At 33.1% G+C, this 21176-nt stretch overlaps 5 protein-coding genes across 7 annotated transcripts; 3 read left to right on the forward strand and 2 right to left on the reverse strand.

Annotated features, from left to right (window-relative positions):
• Positions 1-51: 51 nt before the first annotated feature.
• Positions 52-7834, reverse strand: Wts (serine/threonine-protein kinase warts). The gene is made up of 5 exons (XM_070303197.1): positions 6822-7834; positions 5712-6053; positions 3303-5604; positions 2532-2809; positions 52-1165 (listed from the first exon to the last, which is right to left on the reverse strand). Exons 2-5 carry the CDS (start codon positions 5988-5990, stop codon positions 734-736), a joined length of 3291 nt encoding a protein of 1096 aa, XP_070159298.1. The 5' UTR covers positions 5991-6053; positions 6822-7834; the 3' UTR covers positions 52-733.
• Positions 7835-9147: 1313 nt separating this feature from the next.
• LOC138936925 (inhibitor of growth protein 1) lies at positions 9148-10837 on the forward strand. Its single transcript, XM_070302712.1, has 3 exons — positions 9148-9427; positions 9726-9929; positions 10012-10837. The coding sequence occupies exons 1-3, from the start codon at positions 9292-9294 to the stop codon at positions 10587-10589; spliced, it is 918 nt and encodes a 305-aa protein (XP_070158813.1). The 5' UTR covers positions 9148-9291; the 3' UTR covers positions 10590-10837.
• On the reverse strand, positions 10794-17151 carry Ubc6 (ubiquitin conjugating enzyme 6). 3 transcript variants are annotated; one of them, XM_070302713.1, is made up of 5 exons: positions 16238-17150; positions 15315-15395; positions 14901-15105; positions 12282-12443; positions 10794-11200 (listed from the first exon to the last, which is right to left on the reverse strand). In XM_070302713.1, the coding sequence occupies exons 1-4, from the start codon at positions 16279-16281 to the stop codon at positions 12288-12290; spliced, it is 486 nt and encodes a 161-aa protein (XP_070158814.1). In that variant the 5' UTR covers positions 16282-17150; the 3' UTR covers positions 10794-11200; positions 12282-12287. The 3 variants fall into 3 exon arrangements, with proteins under 3 accessions (XP_070158814.1, XP_070158815.1, XP_070158816.1); XM_070302714.1 differs by lacking the exon at positions 10794-11200 and adding an exon at positions 11728-12206 and having other exon boundaries at positions 16238-17151; XM_070302715.1 differs by lacking the exons at positions 10794-11200; positions 12282-12443 and adding an exon at positions 12628-13210 and having other exon boundaries at positions 16238-17142.
• A 510-nt stretch (positions 17152-17661) lies between these two features.
• On the forward strand, positions 17662-19602 carry Spict (magnesium transporter spict). The gene is made up of 4 exons (XM_070302860.1): positions 17662-17855; positions 18071-18193; positions 18313-18455; positions 18545-19602. The coding sequence occupies exons 1-4, from the start codon at positions 17756-17758 to the stop codon at positions 19277-19279; spliced, it is 1101 nt and encodes a 366-aa protein (XP_070158961.1). The 5' UTR covers positions 17662-17755; the 3' UTR covers positions 19280-19602.
• A 305-nt stretch (positions 19603-19907) lies between these two features.
• Cni (protein cornichon) lies at positions 19908-21165 on the forward strand. The gene is made up of 4 exons (XM_070302923.1): positions 19908-20110; positions 20265-20333; positions 20422-20678; positions 20806-21165. Exons 1-4 carry the CDS (start codon positions 20030-20032, stop codon positions 20828-20830), a joined length of 432 nt encoding a protein of 143 aa, XP_070159024.1. The 5' UTR covers positions 19908-20029; the 3' UTR covers positions 20831-21165.
• Positions 21166-21176: the final 11 nt, after the last annotated feature.

A 21176-nucleotide genomic window follows, 5' to 3' on the forward strand; every position in this document is an offset into this window, starting at 1 on the left:
ATTAAATAGAAAATAAGATATAAATTATATTACATTCTGTTAGTCTTATATTTAATCTTAATAGGTCAGACACCTATCAAACTTTTCATTACCAATTTTCTGATTCTTCTCAGAGCCAATAGTCATAATGTGCAAACAACTAAATGATGTGTTCAACCCAAGAATGCCGAATTCAAAAATGAAGGAATTATTGATGTTCCTTGCATATACAAGGAAAAGTCAGAAATTAAGGTTTCCTATTTAATTATAGACACAATTAATTTAATTAATTTAAGATACAATACTACTTTCTCAACAGATAGAGTCATACTTTTATGACAGATGTTAATTAGAGGGTTCATATTACGAGGAGAAGTTAGAAAGAAATTCTCTGTTTAATTGCCAACCTTACATTGCATGTAGTGAGATGGTTCTTGCCTGACATAAATCATTCCACTACATGCAGTACAAGATTGATAATTAAATAGAGATATTTTCTAACTTCTCATCTGTAATCGACATTTGTCATAAAAATGATTCTACCTATTGCCAAAATAGTTATGTCTTAAATGTCCAATAGAAAACCATTGTATATATGGTAATACAGTAAAATGTGTTTAAAAGAGAAGATAATCATGAACGGTAAATTATCTTAAACTATAAAATATCGAACGGTAAGACTGATGACAGAGAAGTATTAAACGAGAAAATAATAGGCAGCAAAGTGATCATAAATCATAAGCTTAGTCTAATGTCATACGTAAACAGGACCTTGATTATCGTTGTCATCCAAACTGATTCGACTAGGATACGCAGGACCACCGCCGTCATCGAAAAAACGTCTGAATGTGAACTCGAAGAAGCCATGAAATGGCTTTCCGTTGTCCAGTAACTCATCTGATTTGTTTGAATCCGACGACTCTGAATTGCGCAACTTGTCAGGATCAACGGGATCAAAATTACTTGTGTCGGTCGGATATTCTATACGAGGTATATGTGGAGCCATTTGGCGTCGTAATCCTTTCTCGAAGTCGATATTTGCAAAGAACGGATGATTCTTAACTTCATTCGCATTTTTACCCAACCGACGATCCGCACCAACACAGAGTTTTAGTATTAAATCCATACTTTCTGGCGATAGATTAGCTTGTTTCGGTATATGAAGCGTCGTTTCCCAATTAATGACCTGCAGAAATAAAACAAAAAACATTTATAAAAAACATTAATAGGGCAATTTTTCTCGAAGCACTTATATTATTTTGTTGATGTAGAATCTAGACTATACAATATATTAAAAAATCATCAAAATCGAAGGACACTTTTGATTCTTTCCTTGTTAAAAATAAGCATTTTTCTGTCGTATTTTTATGAAACTTTGCACATATGTTTATTAATGACTTATTTAATATACGTAAATTTTAAAACAAAAAATATTTATTAGTTTAAAAAAATTAGAATATGAAAGTCCACACATACATACTAAAAAAAATTGGCTACACTAATTCTTAAAACTACGTTAATCTTTCTTCAATTTAACAAAAACAAAAATGCTAAATATATGTTAATAAAAAAATTGATTTTGATTGATTAAGAAAGAGCCTGATCAATTTTTCAGAAAAAACATTCATAATTCTTACAATAGCATTTTAATTCTATAAGGGACACATTTTTTTCTACTCAATAGATTTTTATTAACATTTATATTTATGTTTTTTGGATCACCAATTATGAATTTGAAGTCAAATTCCAAAAATTTAAAATGGCGAATCTGATATGGCAAACAAATTTATTGTATTAAACATGTAATAAAACCTTTTATTTCTACTCAAGACAAACTTTTGGTCGTTTTTCCGGGACATTGACTATAAATCTAAATTTAAATTTTGAAAATTTAAAACTTAATATATAGGAGGAAGGAGAATGGAGGGAAAGTGGCATTCTTTTACATTTGTTCAAATTAAACTTTTCCGGATTTTTTTGGATTGCTGATTATAAATCTAAAGAAAATTATAAATAAAAATTGAACACATATAAAACTGCTTTTTTTTTCAAATAAAAAGCACTTATTTCTCAAAGGACTCATTTCCATATAATCAAGATTTTTTTAAAAAATAAATATGTAAAAGATTTTCAATAAATTATATATTATACAATAAAATATGCTTAACATTTCTTGAAATTTTCAGCTTTTTGGCTTTATTAGTTTATAAGCAACCGATATAAAAAACATTATTCCAATATTTCTACATATATAATCAAGATTTTTTTCCAACAATAAATACAAAAAATTTTCAATAAATTACATATTATACAATAAGATATGCTTAATAATTCTTTAAATTTTTAGCTTTCTAGCTTTATTAATTTATAAATAGCTAAATTATTTGGAAAAGAATCACGTTTTTTATCTGTTTAATTGTTTATAATTAAGAGTATATTAATTAATTAATTACAATTTTATTCCAAAAATGATAGTTTAAGTTTTGATCCTAACATAAAGTTTTGAGTAATTATGTATATAATACCATAAAGATTGTACACATTGTGCATACCTTATATTGAGTTTCAGCGGGCGTATTGGCAAGAAATGGTGGAGAACCAACCAACATTTCATACAAAATTACTCCTACACTCCACCAATCGCATAACTGGGTGTATCCTGTACGCTGTAGAACCTCTGGCGCAATATAATTCGGTGTTCCGACGAGAGAATGCGCCAAACATCTTTGATGTTCTCTGTGTCGCCTACGTTCTAATGGCTTCAATTGTATGCATTGACATTCGTTGTTCCAATCGTCAGCTGGATCCATCGAATCTTGTTTACCATGACCTGGAATCAAACAAGAAGATATATCTTCATACTGCTGTTGTATACATGTGCGATATCGTAACAATTATCATCAATATCGTCATTTTTATTGTTATCATTATAATAATCATCACAATAAGTTTTTCTCACTCCTGTCGTTATAATAATTGTAGTATTGTACATGTGCATTTCTGTTATCACTCATTTATTTCTCTAAGAACTATCGGTATTTCGATTAATCTATTCTCTTAACAGAAAAAAATCGATATTTTAGTGGCTTGTAAAATCCATTTGTGCCAATTTTTCGTCCCGTTTGATACAAATATATATATATATATATTATATTTCTCAAACAAAAAAATACGATGCGTATACATTACTATTACTGAATAAAATGAAATATTTGAGTATAAATACATCGCCTTTAATTTTTCTGTGAAAATTACTGTAAATTTTTTTAATAACTTCTATTTGAGCATCTATTAAGCAAAGGAAATGATTGAAGAATGTTTACCGTTTTGTTGGTAATATTTAGAGTTGTGAGTCCAACGGAATCCCGTGCAGAGACCGAAATCGGTCAGTTTGATATGTCCGTCACGATCAATTAAGATATTGTCCGGTTTAATGTCCCTGTGAATAAATCCCATTTTGTGAACGCTCTCAACTGCACATGTGAGCTCGGCGATGTAGAATCTTGCCAATGGCTCCTTAAAGATGCCAAGCTTAATTAATAGGGACATCAAGTCCCCGCCGGGTATGTAATCCATCACAAAGTACAGATTATCCTTATCTTGGAACGAGTAATAGAGTTTGACGACCCATTCATTGTCAGCTTCTGCCAATATATCACGCTCGGCTTTCACGTGAGCAACTTGATTACGATTTAACACATCGGCTTTACGTAAGGTTTTCATTGCGTAGAACTGATTAGTGTCGAGCTTCCTAACGAGCGTGACTTCACCGAATGCGCCGACGCCGATCGGTTTGATCTTGGTAAACATTGACTTGTCCATCTTCGCCCGTTTTAATCTGATGTAATTAGATTCTTTCTGCGATAACATTTTCCTCATCATACACTGTGCTTCCGTACTTAGACCGATCTTCGCCATCTCCGTCTCTAGCTGCATACGTCGATAGAGGCGTTGTTTATGCGATTTGAGTATATTTTCTACATGCTGCTCCATGAAAAACTTGAAAGCCTGAGGAGAATAGTTTCTCACTTTGCAATCCCTGCGTTCCTCTTCCTTTTCTATGCTCATGGTTTTGCGCTCAGGTATAGGAGATTGATGCTTGATTTTGTAGGATAAAGGTGAGTTACCGCTATGATCGCCTTTAGTGTTGCTACTACCTTTGCTACCAGCGGCGGCGGCAACGACGGCAGCGGCCTCGGGCAAAGACGAATGATTATTATTGTTTCTTACAGACATTGAGGTCGAGGCAACCGGCGGTAGGGATGGTACATCCATGTGTTGACAATTATCGACCGGCGAATATTTCCTCTGAAGTGGCGGATGATGGGCAATTGGGGATGATCGCGGCGCACTGCCGCTCTCTATTGTAGAAGATATAATTGATGTGTCTTCAGTGGGAGTGCTGTAAGGTGGCGGTGGCAACGGATGATGTATACCGCGTTGTGCCGCTAATGCCTGCATTGTCGTGGCATAACTTGGCGGTTCTGTTGTCGGTATATTAGTAGGCGGTGCGACCACGTTGCTCACAGGTGGATAAGCAGGCAGTGGTTGTTGTTGTTGTTTCTGTTGCATAGATGATGCGTAAGAAGGAGGCGGTGGTGGTGTGTTGTTAGTAGTAGAAATCGGCTGTGGTGCCGTAGGCGCAATAGCGGTCTGCAATACGGGTTTCTGCACTTGCGTACTTTTCACTGACTGCATGATGATCGGCGGTTGTGTTTTAGCCTGCCGCGCGCCCCACGCTTGCAACGGCGTCGGTCGTGCCATCGATGTCTGCGTATTATTGGGCGATATCGTAGACACGGTGATAGGACTGGGCGTACCAGCCGACGTTGGACCTGAGTAGATGCCAGACGACGGGCTCTTACGATAATCTTGTTGCGACTGTGTGGGACTTTGCCGATTCTGCATAGAAACACTGTAAGAAGGCGGTTGCACTGGTTGACCAGCGGATGAGGATGGAACTATGGGATAAGGTGGCGGAGGTTCAATCTGAGTACTCGTATTGCTGTTGCTCGTTTGATAAATGCTAAGCGCCTGCATCTGCTGTGTTAATTGCTGTTGAACTTGAGGACCATTTTGCACGATCATTGGCTGACGACTACCAGAATTGTTAACGTTTGCCACCGGACTAGTACCGCGCTGTGGCGGATTCACTGACGTTGACGTAGCACCGATCGTGTTGGATGTCGTCACTGCCGGTCTCGTTGGCACAACCGGCGCAGGTGACATTCGCTTGAGCATTTGTTGCATGTTGGTGGGCACATTAGGCTGACTATATGGCGCGTGAGGCGGTGGCGGTGGCGGTGGCGTGGAACTACATCGAGGTGGCGGAGGTGGCGGTGGTTCACGTTCCACAAAGTTATTGGGCGAGTATTGGCGGCTCAACTGCGGATGCGTGCTAAGTTCCGTGAGTCGCGGACTATCGGATCGCGAGCTGCCCGCCCCGCTGTCCAACGCGGGACTGCCACGTTGCAAACTTAATTCCCTTTCAAGACTCGGTTTCCTAATGAGTTTGGAATTGAGTTTACCAAGCCCGTTCAGAGATTCCCCTTGAGTCTGTTTCAAGTACTCTATCGCTGCATCTAATCGCCATCCTGCGAATTTCATGGCGCGTAATCCTATTTCCTGTAAAGCGATTTCAAATTAAGGTAAGTTGTTTATCGTTAGATTTATATCGCTTAATAATTAATAATAGTTTAAAACAACGATCGAGCGACATTCTCCTGTCTCACCTCCGAATATCCCATGGCTAATAATTGTCCCAATGCCTGTCGCTGATCCGGTTTATCAACAGTGGAACCAGAGGCGCCGGAGAGCCCGCTAAGACCCGAGGCGGAGCTAATGCCACTAGTCGTGGATACAGTAGAGATAGTGCTAGCGGCACTGGAACCCACCTCTCCAATCCCGCCGATATTCGCAAATGGTAGTAACGAATTGCGGATCTCAGCTAATGCCTTTTGGTGGTATCCAGAGCCGCGAGTGCTCGATTTGTTGACTGCAGGTGGATTCATAGTGGCCCATGCTAGGCCCTTTAGGACCTAGCTTTAATCCGGTTGTGGCATATATAAACGTATCTGTACAACACAAAATAATGTTTTCACAATACTTGATTAAAATAATATATATATATCCTATAACTAAAATAAATCTTGTAGAAGTAAAAAGAATAGAAATGTCATGCATTATATATACAAATAGTTTTTCTTATGTTTTTTTTTTTTTTTTTGTATTAATACAGATGTACGAGACTTATATATAAAAAGAAAATTGATATATTAAAGAGATATTTAATACACAAGAATTTAATTCAATTTACCAAAATTTGAATAGATATTTATATTGATATTAAAATAATACATATATATATATATATATATATTTTTTTTTTCTAATATATAAATAATAAAATACACAATTATGCGTAAACAATAAAATTTTGCTTCTTTAAAATATTATTTTAAGCTTATTAACATCATTTATGAAAAATATCAATATTAATATGCAAATAATTAATGTCTGATAAAATAAGTATTATTATAATTATTAATGCAACTCTTTCTCCCTTTTTACGCATCCATATATACATATATATCAGATTATATGCATATATATTTTTCATATATTTTATATTATGTTTATTAAGATGTGGCAAAGACCTTGTTTTGTGCAATTCTATTGAAATAAATAGATCAAAACTTTTCTATATTATTTAGACAGAAATTTACATACATACACATATACATGTATAAATATAAAAATGCAGAGATAAAGATATATATATATATATATATATATATATATGCATGCATAGAACTTATTTTATGTAACAAGATAATACTTACAGCATACAGATCACTGCTAATTTATCCTGTCGCGGGTACTTTCCAGTGTCATGACTGGCGACAGTTCTCTAGCTAGGACAGCTAGTACAGTTCAAAACACGCTCAAGGACTCGGGGATGACTGCCGCTCGAATCATGTATAACACAACATGTATCACAATAATACGAATCACGAAGAAACGAGATATATTTGTCAGATGTATAAAAAACGTGGATGAAGAACGCAAGGTCGACCCATCGAACTTAGTATTCTTCACACCGTCGTAGAAAACAATCTCGCTTGGTCGTCCGCTCCGTGAGATTGGCAGAGAATTGGAAGGCACATCAGACATATTTCGCATAGCCGCTCCTTGGCATCCTCATGCCATGCGAGTGAGCGATTGATAAGTAACTAACCTATCTCCAGGCATACTACTCGAACTAGTAAAAACGGTGATAAATGGAGACGAGCTTGATGCCGCACGCGTTTGTCAACGCACCTGAGATGCTACAACGTGACAATAACGAGCCGCCTAAATTCCACGGGACGGGGCTCTCCTGATGGGGCGACAATGGTGACAGCAGTCGTCCCGAGCATATTCCCGTGGCGCTTCCCCACGTTTCCCACCGTCGTTTTCGGCGAGCAGAGCGTGACAGGCGAGGTAGACGAAGAACGTCACGTCAGCGACACGAGTATAAAAACGCGCTAAATCCCCTGGTGCTCGCCACCAGGAGCGAGAGTGTACGAGCGATCAAGTCGAGCTCGGTCGAGCTAACAGGCAGAGACAGATGAACGACACATACACACGCGTATGCGTATGCGCGCATACATCATCGTATCTGCGTGTGTACATCGGTCGGTCGCTCTGACTTCGGGGTTCCTCGCGATTGCCTCGCGAGAATTCGCACGATTCACACGCGCGACAACAAAGGCAGATTACTAAGGCTGTAAATTACTAGAATAGCCGTGGCAGCCATTTTGAAATGCCACATTCCTATACGCAGCCAGTAAATATCGCAACAGCCAGGCGACTCACACCCTTTTTTTCGCAGTAATTTATCATATGGCCGAGTCATCAGCGGCGATTTATACGATGACGTACGGAGGAATTACTTCCTTAATGCATTTCTCCGATATTTTAATTAATTGCAAATCACGAGGGAGCCCGTGCGATTACCGCATTTCGCTCACACTCGCACGCGCGCGCGCGCATACACAGCAGAGAGAGAGAGAAAGAATTGGTATCCACGAGCGCGTGTGTAATGTATGTTTGCGAAAATATACGAGGACAAAAATGTCTTGAAAAACACATGAATTTGGCACATGACAAGATAAATATGGGGAATACAATACATAATATTTTATGTCGAGAGACAGTTTCTGTTCCTGTATATCTTCTAGTGAATGAATTTTCGCGAGAATAAATTCTTTAAAATTTTTTTTCGCTATGTTCGCAAGAGCTCTCTCTCTTTCTCTTGTCGATTACAGATAAGTTTTACTCTCCGTTTACACCATAGACATATATCGTATAATTTATATAGTTAGAGGTATCCTGTTAATTAAAATCGAATAATCGACTTGATGATGAAAGTATATATAGCGTTTTCGAATGAAGCAAATTTGAACGCTCCGAGAGTGATTGATGCGACGTCATAAATACTTGGGTTATTAGGGATATATTTATTTATATTAATCAAATTCAAAACTCATTTTCGATCGAATATAATATATATGTTTATGGAAAATTGAATTTAATCACTCTCAGAGCAATCAAACTTTGCTTCGCTCGAAAACGCTACCACCGTTTTACACCGATATACTTTTAATACGTATTGAATATTAAACTGGCCAATCATAGCTATTCCTTTAAAGAGTGAAACGGCTGTGATTGGCCAGCATAGTATTGTTAGGAGTGGGTGCGTTCAGGAGACAGAACCGTTGAGTAGCAATCGAACGTGATTGGTTCTTACTTCTAGAAGCAACAAATCAACGTCGAGTGTTGACAAGACGATGCTCAACAGTTGTATTTTCTGAACGCGCCCAGTGACATAGGGCGGCCCAATTCTTGAATTCATTCGCAAGAGAAATATATGCGCAAATTCTAGGAAATTTTCTTTCTAAGAAATCTACAAATTTTGATTGTCAATCAACTTGCAATTTTTCTATAAGAGCAGAATGTGCGCATACGTTTCTCTCCGTGCTTCTTGCTAGAAAGCATCCATATATATATATACATCAGTATTGTCTTTACATTATTTTTAACATTGCTATTAGCAGTCTAGTGTAATACATAGTCTATGACAAAAAACGAATTTGTAGTTCACGGTTCTCCACGAGAGGACTTCATAGTCTCTCTTGTTGACGGTTGACTCATAATTGGTGCAAAAATCAGAAGCGTCAAAACGATAGTTGACGACTCCGAATAATATTGTTGCCTCTGTTATTGCTGTGTAAGGAAAAAAATAATTAAAAAATAAACAATAGTGTAACTATGTTAAACCAGGCGGTGGTTGAGGCTCTTTACTCGGCGACATATATCGAAAATTACTTGGACTGCGTGGAAAATCTGCCAAACGATCTGCAGAGGCACGTTTCCCGTTTGCGCGAGCTGGACGCCACTTGTCAAAGTAATTTAGATTAAATTATCATCTCGAAGTTAATTCAATTTATGGATATAATAATTTATCAGATAATATACATATATGAGTTTGAAAATATGTCCTAAATTTTATATAGTTTGAACTATCTTTATCTTTCTTCTAACTTTGTTTTTATCTACGGACTTCTTTTGTATAAAAAATAAAATATTACACTTTAGCTGCGCAAATATTACGGATTTTTTATGAGTATTTCTCAAAATAATTATTACAAATCTTATTTATTGAAGAATAAAGTTTTTTTACTATGACTTTTTACATTCTATAGCATATTTACGTGAAGTTGATCAGCATCAGGAAACATTACAAAGCGATACAGATCCTGTGATAAAAAGGAGAGCGTTGCTCAGAGTACAGCAAGCTCTGATTGCGGCGCAAGAAATAGGAGACGAAAAATTACAAATTATTCAGCAAGTACAAGATCTTATAGAGAACAAATCTAGGCAGTTAGATTTAGACTATCGGAACTTAGGTATATTATTCTTAATTCTATTGGATCGATGTTTAACAATATAATAATATATGCATTTCCAATAACTTTTACTCCTTTATAGATTTTGGAAAGGAACAAGAGAGCTCTGAAGTTCGTGAATCTAACATGAGCAACAGTTCAAATACTGCAAGCCATGCAAACAACATAGAACGCCACCCAAAACGTGCCAGAAGAACGAGGACCGAAACCTTGATGGAGTCAGCCCATTCCATGGATATAATGGATAGAATGACAGAGACGAGGTCTTCGACAATGTCTAGTATAAGCAATGGAAATCAAAAGAAAACAACAACAGCCGCTACTGGTAAGAAAAAGAAACGAAAATCTCGGCAAGGTACTCAACAAAATCAGCATCGCGAGGATACACCGCCGCCACCAGAGGATGATCTCGCAATAGATCCTGACGAGCCAACTTACTGTCTATGCGACCAGATATCATATGGCGAGATGATTCTGTGCGACAATGATCTATGTCCTATAGAATGGTTTCATTTCTCATGTGTTTCTCTGACCACTAAGCCTAAAGGTAAATGGTTCTGTCCCAAGTGTCGTGGCGATCGACCCAACATCATGAAACCCAAAGCGCAATTTCTCAAAGAACTAGAAAGATACAATAAGGAGAAGGAGGAGAAATCATAGCAAGAACATAATGAAAAACTTGAGAATTTTGGAAAACGTAATTGGACGTAATCTAGAATTTTATGACATAAATTTTAATTTTGAACCACACGTGTGTGTACTAAGATTGTATTCTTCGAAATATTGAACTGAACTCGTGAAATCATGAGCATCTCTTAAATGTAAAAATATAATGTAAAAATGTTTATAAATATGTTTCTATTGCATTTAAATTGTAAAGGATAAATGAATGTACCTAATATTTATGCTTGTACATACATATAATGTCATATTAAATGATTCACAAGTTTTATGTTTAAATGTATTTTTTTTATTGATATTTTGATTGCTAAAGACTTATTCAGTAGAACTGGGATAACTTTGGTACTCTTGCACACGCACTTGCGCCAATATTAATGGTATCCGTTCTCATGCTTAAAAAGCAGACCACGTGACATCACGTGTAATATTTAACATCGCATATTTGAAAGCGGTGAGAGAGCGTTAGATTTCATATGCGCAACTGCGTTATTCACACAAGATGTGATGATTGAATGCTATGGTGGAGAAACCAGACAACTCTTCTTTTTCAAGAATTCTCCGCTCATATTGCAGAAGTTATCCGGGTTTTACTGCAAAAAAAATTAAAAATAAGAGTTTATGTAAATAATTACAAAGTAATCGAATACTTGCAAAAATTAACATTTAATATTTAAAATGCAATATTAAAAAATAAAAAAAATATATATATATATTGTATATATATGTATGTATAAATTGATTATAAGTTATGTATATATAAAGAATTTAATTCATATACTGTTTATTTTTATAAAAATCTAATATTATTTCTTGTAAAAATTAAATTTGATCAAAATATTTCATACATGTTCATGTATGTCTTTCATATATGCTTTTGTATTAATAAGTTATGGTGGAAAAATAGTAGATTTTACAAACATGACGCATTCCTTCTTTGCAAATTTTAGTTAATACTACTCAATTTATATATAAATGATATAATGATATAATTCTTTTTTTGTTTAAAATCAATAGATATTACCAAATCGAACATGAAAAAAAAATCATACTTTTTTTTATTATACTGTATGATAAAGGCTCCAAAACAAAAGAACAAACCGTCATATCCTTTAGTGTATTTTCTCAAGTCCGTCTATACATTATTTATAAAATAGTAAATCGACTTGGTCTGCAAAAGATTAATATTTCACATATGCGGACGTCATTTTTTTATCCTTTACAAGCACATAACACTAAGTTATAGAAGCAAAGACAATACATATTGAATTTATAAATAACAAATCATATAAGAGTTAAATGGCAGTAAGTCTGGATCCTACAAAAGTGTCCAACCGGTGCCAATAAAAATCTTAAAAGATACAAAAGAGTTAACAGTGCGATTCCATCTTATTACGCGCGCTGTTGCTCTTTTTCTTTTTCTTTTTTAATTTCTCTTCAACAAAGTTAGAATCGTGCAAATTTGTTTCGTCGTTTATTCTATATGGATTATGAATACGGAATGTTCATCATAAAATATCAAAGGATGTTACACATATACAGTTCCACATGTAAAGACCATATTACTATTATTTATATAATATGGAGGAGGGGAGGGGGCTGAAAGGAACCCAATTTTAATATTTAAAAAATTGCGAGATAGATTTTTTACACATCGTAAAAAGCAATATATACTTAATGTCAGCGGGAATCCTCGGTGTGACTTTCTTGGAAATTCAGCCAAGATTGTTCAACTACAGTAGCCACTCTTTTCTCATATTCCCGTTTGTTTTCTTGATACAATTGCGCCGCTAAAGAATTGGCTGGCGAATTAGGATTTGGTTCGTCCAAAAGCGACTGTAACATAAATAATTAACAAATTTGCTCAGAAAATTATTTGAAATATATTTTCATCCATAACAAAAAAGTCGGAAATAAATAAAAATACAAGCAGGATAGAGAGATAGGTTGTGGAGAGAATAACGAATATCAGGCTACAATTATATCAAGTTATAAAGAGAAATTATGCATTTATTACTTTATTATATATATCTATATATAAATGAATTTGTGTGTATGTATACATACTGAAATATATATCAAAGTACACTAAATTCAATAAAAGTTAATATAATTCTGCGCCACTCAAAAAATAAAATAAAAATAAAAATAAACGACAAAAAAATAAAAGCCAAATATATTTTTTTTTAATTCTAGGTTTTAATAACTAATTTCGTGTATCATCAGATATTCGCAATAAATAAATACACAATTTTATAATAGTTTATTATTCAACATTGTAAAAATTCGGTCTAACGTTGCACATTGTCGTGGTAGTTCGATAAAGCTCTCAGGAAGAAATATGCCAGTTCTGTATTTTTCTTTTTTTTTAGCATTAGCTCCCTGTAGTACAAAGCTACATATTCTTCTTCCTTGTATTTGATGGTTGTTGATGGCTGATTGATACTGTTATAGCAGCATTATGTTAACGTCCATAACTAATCCACAAAACTCTGTTCCACGCAAGCCTTCACTCGCTTCTCGTACTCGCGTCGATTCTCTTTGTACAGTTGCGCTGCCATTGAGTTGGCAGGTGAATTCGGGTTCGGGTCACTTAACAGCGACTGCAATCACATAAGTCGTATCTTGTTATATTTGGAAGAATAGTTTTATCATTCTTCTAACAAAAATTTACGTGGTAAATAAATCTGATACGACAATCTGCTCTTTTATTTTTTCTTCTTCTTTTTCCCGTTGGACTAATTGATACGCAACAGCCAAAAATGCATATCGACAAACAATTAAGGATAGAGTTACCCTAGATAGCAAATACACCTCATTTGACATCAAATGGCACATGCATTTGCTACTTGGGATATAACATAATATGTGGAATTATTAAAGTGTTATGCACAAATAATTTTTAATTGGAATCATGTGATTAGACTTTGCTGAATTGCAACCGCTGTTAAGATAAAACGAATGATCCCTTCACAAACATATTTATCATATAACTAGCAACATAAAAAAGTTTAAGAAGCAATGTGTCAATATATAAATAAAAGATTTTGAGAAAATTGCACATGATAGAAATATAAGAATGTCACAAATTTTCAAATGTAAACAAAAACATTTAATGTAAGGTCTAGAAAATAAAATTATGTTTTATTTTGCTATGTTTATGAATACTTATTAAAAGCCATGCAAAATACGTATTTGGCTATCACACAATTCGTGAACAGAAATATATATCTTCCTCTCAAGATATATTATTATTAATTATAAAAACCAACTTATGTTCTATGAAATAATATTAAATTATAATTTTAATTATATGTGTTTCATGACATACTTAATAAAATAAATAATAAGATATTAAAATAATACAATTGAGAGCATTAATGGTGTTTAGTACACTTGGTATGCTTACATTCAATGATAAAACTATGTAATATTTAAAAAGAGAAACGTATCTTTTGTTTATATAAATCAAATATATATAATAATTAAATATAGATTAGCATAAATAATATATAATAATTTAACATAGATTAGCATAAATCAACTACTTTGGTTTATGAAAAAATAGAAAAAAGAGTCAGTGAAATTACGAAGTTTATAAATATGAGCACGTTAAACAGTACTAATGCTTCTGATTGTATACTTTAATATCTTTTTCTGTTATTTTAACATACAATATATCCATTTATTGTACTGAAATAATAAAAGATTTATATCATGCTATAAGCAAAAAGAAAAATTTATCTTACATAGAAAAATGTCAAAAACATTATCATTTCATGTGCAATATACAGGATGAATTAGAAAACATAGCACAACTAAAAAGCAGATTGTGCAAAAATAAATCGAAAATGTAGGATAAAATTTTTTCTCAAATGAGAAAATTGGCTTTAAAATTTTAAAAATTTGTATTTAATTTTAATGATTTTTTTCTGTCATATATTATTAAAATTATCTTGATATCAATTATTAATGCACAAGTATAAAAGTACATTTATGGTACATTTACTTAACAAACATTAAAAAAAAACATTCAATTTAAAAATAATTAAATACAAATTAAAAAAGCTAAAAAAATTATTCATATCAAATTAAAGCTAATCTTGAGTTATTTTTGCACAATCACTTTCTTTTTGATTGTTTCCTAGCCTATTTTATATATATTCATAAAATGTTAATTTATTAAATGTTATGGGGAATGATTTAAAGTTGAGTTTCTAGCTGATTACTTAAAACGCTATAAAAAATAAGAATGCTGAAATATCTTACAATTAAAAAGATAAGATGACGTACCTGTATAGATGTCAAGATGGCTGAGACATCATAAGTAGGGCTCCAGCGATTTTGAAGTATATCGAGACAAATTCCACCATCTGCATATACATTAGGATGAAACATCTTACTAACAAATCTCACTGTAGGTGGCTTGTTTGGGTATTCTTCCGTAAATTCTATTGTAAGTTTAAATGTACCATCTTCAAATGGAGTGTCGTGTGGTCTTAAAACAGATGTAAACATTGTTAAATCTTATCTAAAACTTAAACCAAATGTTATATCTCTAATGATTTACATACATTTTATAAAATAAAGAGAATGTCAAACAAAATTTTTTCTCTATCAGATATTTTCCATTCAAGATAATGTTTCTTGGCTTGTAAAAACAAAATATAAATTTTGTCAAAAAGCAAACGCATAGCGCTGTCTTACCCAAATATAACTGCATTCCATATCATAATATTATTGTCTGTTGGAGCACCTGATACTCCAGTTGGAGGATCTTCCTGTAATCTTTTCAAAAAATTTGTATTATAAATGGTACACATACAGTGTACATATTCCTATCAAACGAAGCGGTAACATCGCGACGGCAAGTATATAATAAAAATTTCTTTTATATATATATATATAATTGTAACAGAAGTATTATAAATCTTTTTCTTCTTACAAATATATTAAAGTAATTAATAGAAGTAGAGTAATAATAGAATTATTTGTTTCTTACGTAATATATTGAATTTTATAAAGAAGTGACATATACACACAATAAAGTATGATGATAAATTATTATGATAATGAATAATCAATATATTCATGCTTTATTATTCATTATCATACTTTTTATCGTGTCTGTGTGTGCACCACTTTATTATAAAATCTAGTAGATTATGCAAAGAACAAGTAATTTAACTGTATTCGTGAATGAAAAAAATTCTTAATATTTTCATTACAATTTGTTTTTATCAAATTTTATAAAATAAGACATATATATTCATAAGTCTAAGTTTTATGGTGAAAATAATTACGATCCAAAAATGTCTCGTTTAATATTATGTACAAGAATAAGTATGTGAATCATTATTAAGTTTAAATACAGTATCATATGAAGATGAAGATTCATAGGTATCGTTTTACAAATGATCAACTATATCTCATACAAGAATGATCTGTTTATTATAAGACAGATAATGAAAAAGACTGTTGTCAGAGAGCAAATGTGAGACAGAAAGCACGTTTTTAATAATAAATCCAACTATGCGTACAAGTCAAGATGAGATGAATAGAATTTGATGCACTAGAAGCAACTGTTTATAATATAGCTTATATACATTAATAGTCATAACATCAAGTACCTCTTGAAATCCCTCATTAATCTCCTCCTTGCCGGAGTGGACATTCCTTGATGAACCGGCTTCCCGGTTAACTTTTGTGTCCAAACGATGACACTGATGGATGATCACACAAGTGGCTTTTTCTCACTTTTTTGGTATATGTAGGTATAACGCGTGAGCCTTTTCTAATGAAATGGTGATGACGACGACGACGATGATGATGATAACGAGGAGGAGGAGAAAGAGAAGGAGGAAGATGACGACGAGGACAGTTTTCCTCTTCTACACTTGGTGTATGTCGTCTGTCAGGAAGATAAGCTCGCAGAAGAAATCACAGTACGTCTTTACATATATATGTATCTATGTCGAGCGTATGCACTTTCCCTTCTCTCCAACACGCGTGCGTATGCACGCACCCACGACACGATGAGGGTTATTTCTTATGAGAACCCAGATTTGCGACGATTACAACAAAGAGAGGTAGAATTAATGGTAACGCAAAGAGCGAAAGAGGAGGAGAGAGAGAGAGAGAGAGAGAGAGAGAGAGAGAGAGAGAGAGAGAGAAAGTCCGTTGTTCGCGTCGTCCTTTGCCTTTTGTCGCGCCTGTGAAGGTCGCCTTATTCGAGGACGAATTCGATCCCACCCTGACTATAGGATGGCTACGATGACGATCACTCCGTGCTCTCCGACTTCGACCAACTTGGATCGAGATGTGTGTGTATGTGTGTATGTATGTACTTGTCAAGATGCGGACTCGAAACTCGCGTTCTTTAATTATGGCGAGGAGCCTCCAACGAGACCTTCACGTTTGCCTGTGCGATAGCTTTCGGAGCAAAATTTTCGTTGACTGCTGCCAAACGGTCACTCTCGACAGCTGGGCAGCGGACAGTACGGTGGGGGATACGAAATAAATATACCGTCTCAACGTGTGACGTCACCACGAGTGACGCGTAGCCAATCAATCTTCTGCTACTCCAGAAATAATAGATACACGCGGGTTACGTATACGATTGGCCATGGTGTAAATAGAATTCTTGGCTGTTTTCCTGTCACACGATTGGCTGTCAGATAGAACAATTTTCGGAATCGGCAGGAGAGATCATAAAGACCTCTGTTGGCCGATTGTGAACTCTGGATTTTATTTTCTCATATTACGATTAAAATACAAAGAAAATTGTATTATAATTGCAATATTCGTCATCAATAGGATTATAAGTTTTTCTAAACAGCGGGGGGGGGGGGGGTTTGGAAAAAAGAGTAAAAAATAAGATTTTATGAGTGACAAACAAAGGTTATAGCAATAGGAAGAGGTTCATTTGAATACAACCAATCATATTGACTGGTGCCTAGGGTAATCAACACGATTGACCAATCAAAGAGTTTCATTTTCAACTAGCCAATAAGTATTGTGTGCAATTGATATACATCCGTATTCGTAGCGACACTGCATTTATCACAAGTTTTTATAGTATACTGATAAACTCTTGTGTATAAAAATATAATTAACACAGAAAAATCAATTTAATTTAGCAATAAAACATGAGTTTTACGACAGAAGTGGCAAATAACGATGCGTATTATGACACAACAAGTTTTTATATCGGTTTAGGACTAGCGATTAGTTCTAGTGGATTTATAGGTTAGTGATTTAATAAATTCGTTCGCAAAGAAAAAATATTAAATGCAAATATTTGATTTGTCAATATTAATTAAATTATTTTTATAGAAAAAAAGTTAATAAAATTATATTAAGGAAATAGGAATTATATTAAGTATACTAAGGAGAAACAATAGCAGATAGAAATAAATTGTGTTTTATCTTAATTTAATTTTATTTGTTAATCTATTACTTAGGTGCCAGTTTTATCATTAAGAAAATAGCTTTAATCCGACTTCAGAGATATGGTGGAATACGTGCGTCTTCTGGAGGTTTTGGCTATTTAAAAGAATGGATATGGTGGGCTGGTCTATTATCTAGTATGTATAAATTTGAAAATATTTCAAATATTTTAAGTTCTATGTCATTTTTCTATGTCATATCTTCTATATCATGTTTTTTATGTAAAAAAAAATGATATTTGAAATAAATTTTATAGTGGGAATAGGAGAAACGACAAATTTTATTGCATATGCATTTGCACCTGTGTCGCTTGTAACACCATTGGGTGCATTGAGTGTTCTAGTATCAGCAATATTAGCTTCCAAATATCTTAATGAAAAATTAAATCTATTGGGAAAGGTGAGAGATCTGCAGGAGGAAACATTAATGATTGTTTAATGTTTAGTGACATAATTTACAATTTTAACGTGTTGTAATTTGTCTTTTAGATTGGTTGCTTATTATGTGTCTTAGGTTCCACCATAATAGTATTACATTCTCCCAAAGAGGAAACGGTTAGTAGCTTAAGTGACCTAATTATCAAAATAAAACAACCAGGTTACATATCATATGTTCTAATTGTAATAATCTGTACTCTTTCGATCATATTTTATTTTGGTCCAATGTATGGCAAACAAAATATTTTAGTATATATATGTTTGTGTTCCTCTGTGGGTTCTTTAACTGTTATGAGTTGTAAAGGCCTAGGCTTGGCTTTAAAGGAAACTATCTCTGGTAAAGAGAATGCGTTTGTCATTTGGCTAACATGGGTCTTCATATTTAGCATTATTCTTTGTATCATGGTACAAATGAATTATCTGAACAAATCGCTCGACTTGTTTGACACATCTATCGTGACGCCAATTTATTACGTTTTCTTTACAACCTTGGTGATAATTGCATCCGCGATCCTATTCAGAGAATGGGAAAAAATGAGTGTGGAGAATACTTTGGGTGCCTCTTGCGGTTTTCTCATAGTTATAATTGCTATATTCTTATTGAATACATTTAAAGAAATAGATATATATTATAGTAATATTAAGCACATATTGAAACCTAAAAGGGAGGTGCTTTCAAATTATCATTCAAGATGGGATGATCAAGAAAGGGTAGCAAATAGATTAGAGTCTCAACATTTGCTAAATCATACTTATGTCAATTCGAATCTCACAAGAACTGTCTAAGATTATTTTTATAAAAATATGTATAATACAAACAAATTGCGTTTTAACATTTTGTATAATTGTTGTAATATTATTGTATATAAAGAATATATAATATTATTGTATGTAAAATATTGTATGTAAGAAAAATTATATTTTATTTATTTTATTCTATATTATTGTATATATATTGTACATATATATAATAATTGTAAAGAAAAATTATATTATTTATTTTATCCTTCATACAACGCGCACTCTCGCGCACGTCTGTACGCAATTGAATGTATATATTCTTTACATTATTTCCAAAAGCGATAAAATACAATAATTAAGTATTATTGTTTTAATTGTAAACAATTAATTATATTATCTCTGTCTCTAAAATTAAAAAAAGAAATAAAATTATTAATAAACTTCAAATTTTATACAGAATTATATTTTATAAAGAAAATTGATATATATAAAACCTGTTTACAGCACTATTTATAGAGATATATAGCTAAGTATACGTGAAAAATGAACAATATTTACATATGTAAATCAATATTTATCTAAATAATTAACCATGATAGAATACAAAATAGAAGTTGTTGTGTTTGTATTTTAAATTTCGTTCTACTTGTCGTTTGCAAGATTCGCGAGCGTCATCTGTTTTGTTCAATTTTCAATGAGCAACAAGGACGAGAGTATCGCGAACATCAAGTGGAACGTATCTTCGATGGATATTAGACACATTAGATTCGTTGTTGGCTTTTGTCCGCATACATAATGACATTCAATTTAGCTGCCTTTTCATATATCGTAGCATTAATTAGTGACGCATTTTTAATATTTTTCGCGATATTTCACGTACGTGTTTTGTATGAAGTATTCACACGCAGTGATTTTACGGCGGTGAAAGTCATAAAAGGCATTTCTATAATAAATTATAGAATATAACCTTAATAATAATATTTATATATATATATAATTACTATGCGGAATAATGTATTTAATCTTTCAGGTAATCACATTTGATGAATTAAAGACTGGATATAAAAATCCAATTGATCAATGTAATAATCTAAATCCGGTAAGAAACATGCATAATATATGTATAAATTATCTATAGTTTACAATCATGTTCAATCGTTAGATATTTTTTTCCTTTTTTTTTTCAGTTAGTTCTTCCAGAATATATATTGCATATTGCGATCAATTTTTTCTTTTTAATCAGTGAACAATATTTTTCACTGTTCATCAATATTCCACTGATAGCCTATCATGTATGGCGATATATGAACAGGCCTTTGATGACAGAATCTGGTTTGTACGATCCTACAAGCATAATGAATGCCTATGATTTGTCCGTTTACCAAAGAGAAGGATGGGTTAAACTAGCATTTTATCTACTTTCATTTTTCTACTATTTGTACGGGTAAGTTACTCTTTTCTAACCATCTCTATCCCTCCTTTCTTTTTCCCTCTATCTCTTCTTTTATCATATTATATCTTTAACCATGTTTTAAATAGTTATAATTTTTTTGCTGTGATTTATATTTCAGAATGATCAACTCGTTAATTAATTAAAATCGGTAATTGTCATGAAATTAATTTTATTCATGAAAAGTTTTCAATTTTCTTGTGCAACAATGCATATACTGGAAGTATAAGTGGCTTTGCAATTAATTTATTGTACTGGAAGTTTTGTAATAACATGTAACATGAGAGGGAAAGGTCTTGATTATATCTAGATATATTTTTAATGCAACAAACTTAAACATTTTTTTATGCAATATGTATGTTAATGGAGTTTCAAGCAAAGTATCATTTAAAAAAAGCATTTACAAAATAAAGATTAGATATATTTTGAGTCTACTAGAATATTATTTATTCTTTTAGACACAACACACAAAAAATAATATTTTGAAACAAA

The sequence above is a fragment of the Polyergus mexicanus genome, unplaced genomic scaffold (assembly GCF_030449975.1).
Source record: "Polyergus mexicanus isolate NDT 795.1 unplaced genomic scaffold, iyPolMexi1.0 SCAF_10, whole genome shotgun sequence".
Classification (NCBI taxonomy): Eukaryota; Metazoa; Arthropoda; class Insecta; order Hymenoptera; family Formicidae; genus Polyergus; species Polyergus mexicanus.

Excerpts from the sequence above, each read along its gene's own strand:
- Ubc6 (XM_070302713.1), bottom strand. The coding sequence starts at position 16,281 with ATGTCCACTCCGGCAAGGAGGAGATTAATGAGGGATTTCAAGAG. Across the intron at positions 15,106-15,314 it reads TGGAATGCAGTTATATTTGG|ACCACACGACACTCCATTTG; the intron begins GTAAGACAGCGC and ends ATCTGTTTTAAG. Across the intron at positions 12,444-14,900 it reads CCATCTTGACATCTATACAG|TCGCTTTTGGACGAACCAAA; the intron begins GTACGTCATCTT and ends TTTATGTTACAG.
- Wts (XM_070303197.1), bottom strand. The coding sequence starts at position 5,990 with ATGAATCCACCTGCAGTCAACAAATCGAGCACTCGCGGCTCTGGATAC. Across the intron at positions 5,605-5,711 it reads TAGCCATGGGATATTCGGAG|GAAATAGGATTACGCGCCAT; the intron begins GTGAGACAGGAG and ends ATCGCTTTACAG. Across the intron at positions 2,810-3,302 it reads TAAATATTACCAACAAAACG|GTCATGGTAAACAAGATTCG; the intron begins GTAAACATTCTT and ends GTTTGATTCCAG.
- Cni (XM_070302923.1), top strand. The coding sequence starts at position 20,030 with ATGACATTCAATTTAGCTGCCTTTTCATATATCGTAGCATTAATTAGT. Across the intron at positions 20,334-20,421 it reads AATGTAATAATCTAAATCCG|TTAGTTCTTCCAGAATATAT; the intron begins GTAAGAAACATG and ends TTTTTTTTTCAG. Across the intron at positions 20,679-20,805 it reads TTTTTCTACTATTTGTACGG|AATGATCAACTCGTTAATTA; the intron begins GTAAGTTACTCT and ends TTTATATTTCAG.
- Spict (XM_070302860.1), top strand. The coding sequence starts at position 17,756 with ATGAGTTTTACGACAGAAGTGGCAAATAACGATGCGTATTATGACACA. Across the intron at positions 17,856-18,070 it reads TAGTTCTAGTGGATTTATAG|GTGCCAGTTTTATCATTAAG; the intron begins GTTAGTGATTTA and ends TCTATTACTTAG. Across the intron at positions 18,456-18,544 it reads AATTAAATCTATTGGGAAAG|ATTGGTTGCTTATTATGTGT; the intron begins GTGAGAGATCTG and ends TTTGTCTTTTAG.
- LOC138936925 (XM_070302712.1), top strand. The coding sequence starts at position 9,292 with ATGTTAAACCAGGCGGTGGTTGAGGCTCTTTACTCGGCGACATATATC. Across the intron at positions 9,428-9,725 it reads GCTGGACGCCACTTGTCAAA|CATATTTACGTGAAGTTGAT; the intron begins GTAATTTAGATT and ends TACATTCTATAG. Across the intron at positions 9,930-10,011 it reads TTTAGACTATCGGAACTTAG|ATTTTGGAAAGGAACAAGAG; the intron begins GTATATTATTCT and ends ACTCCTTTATAG.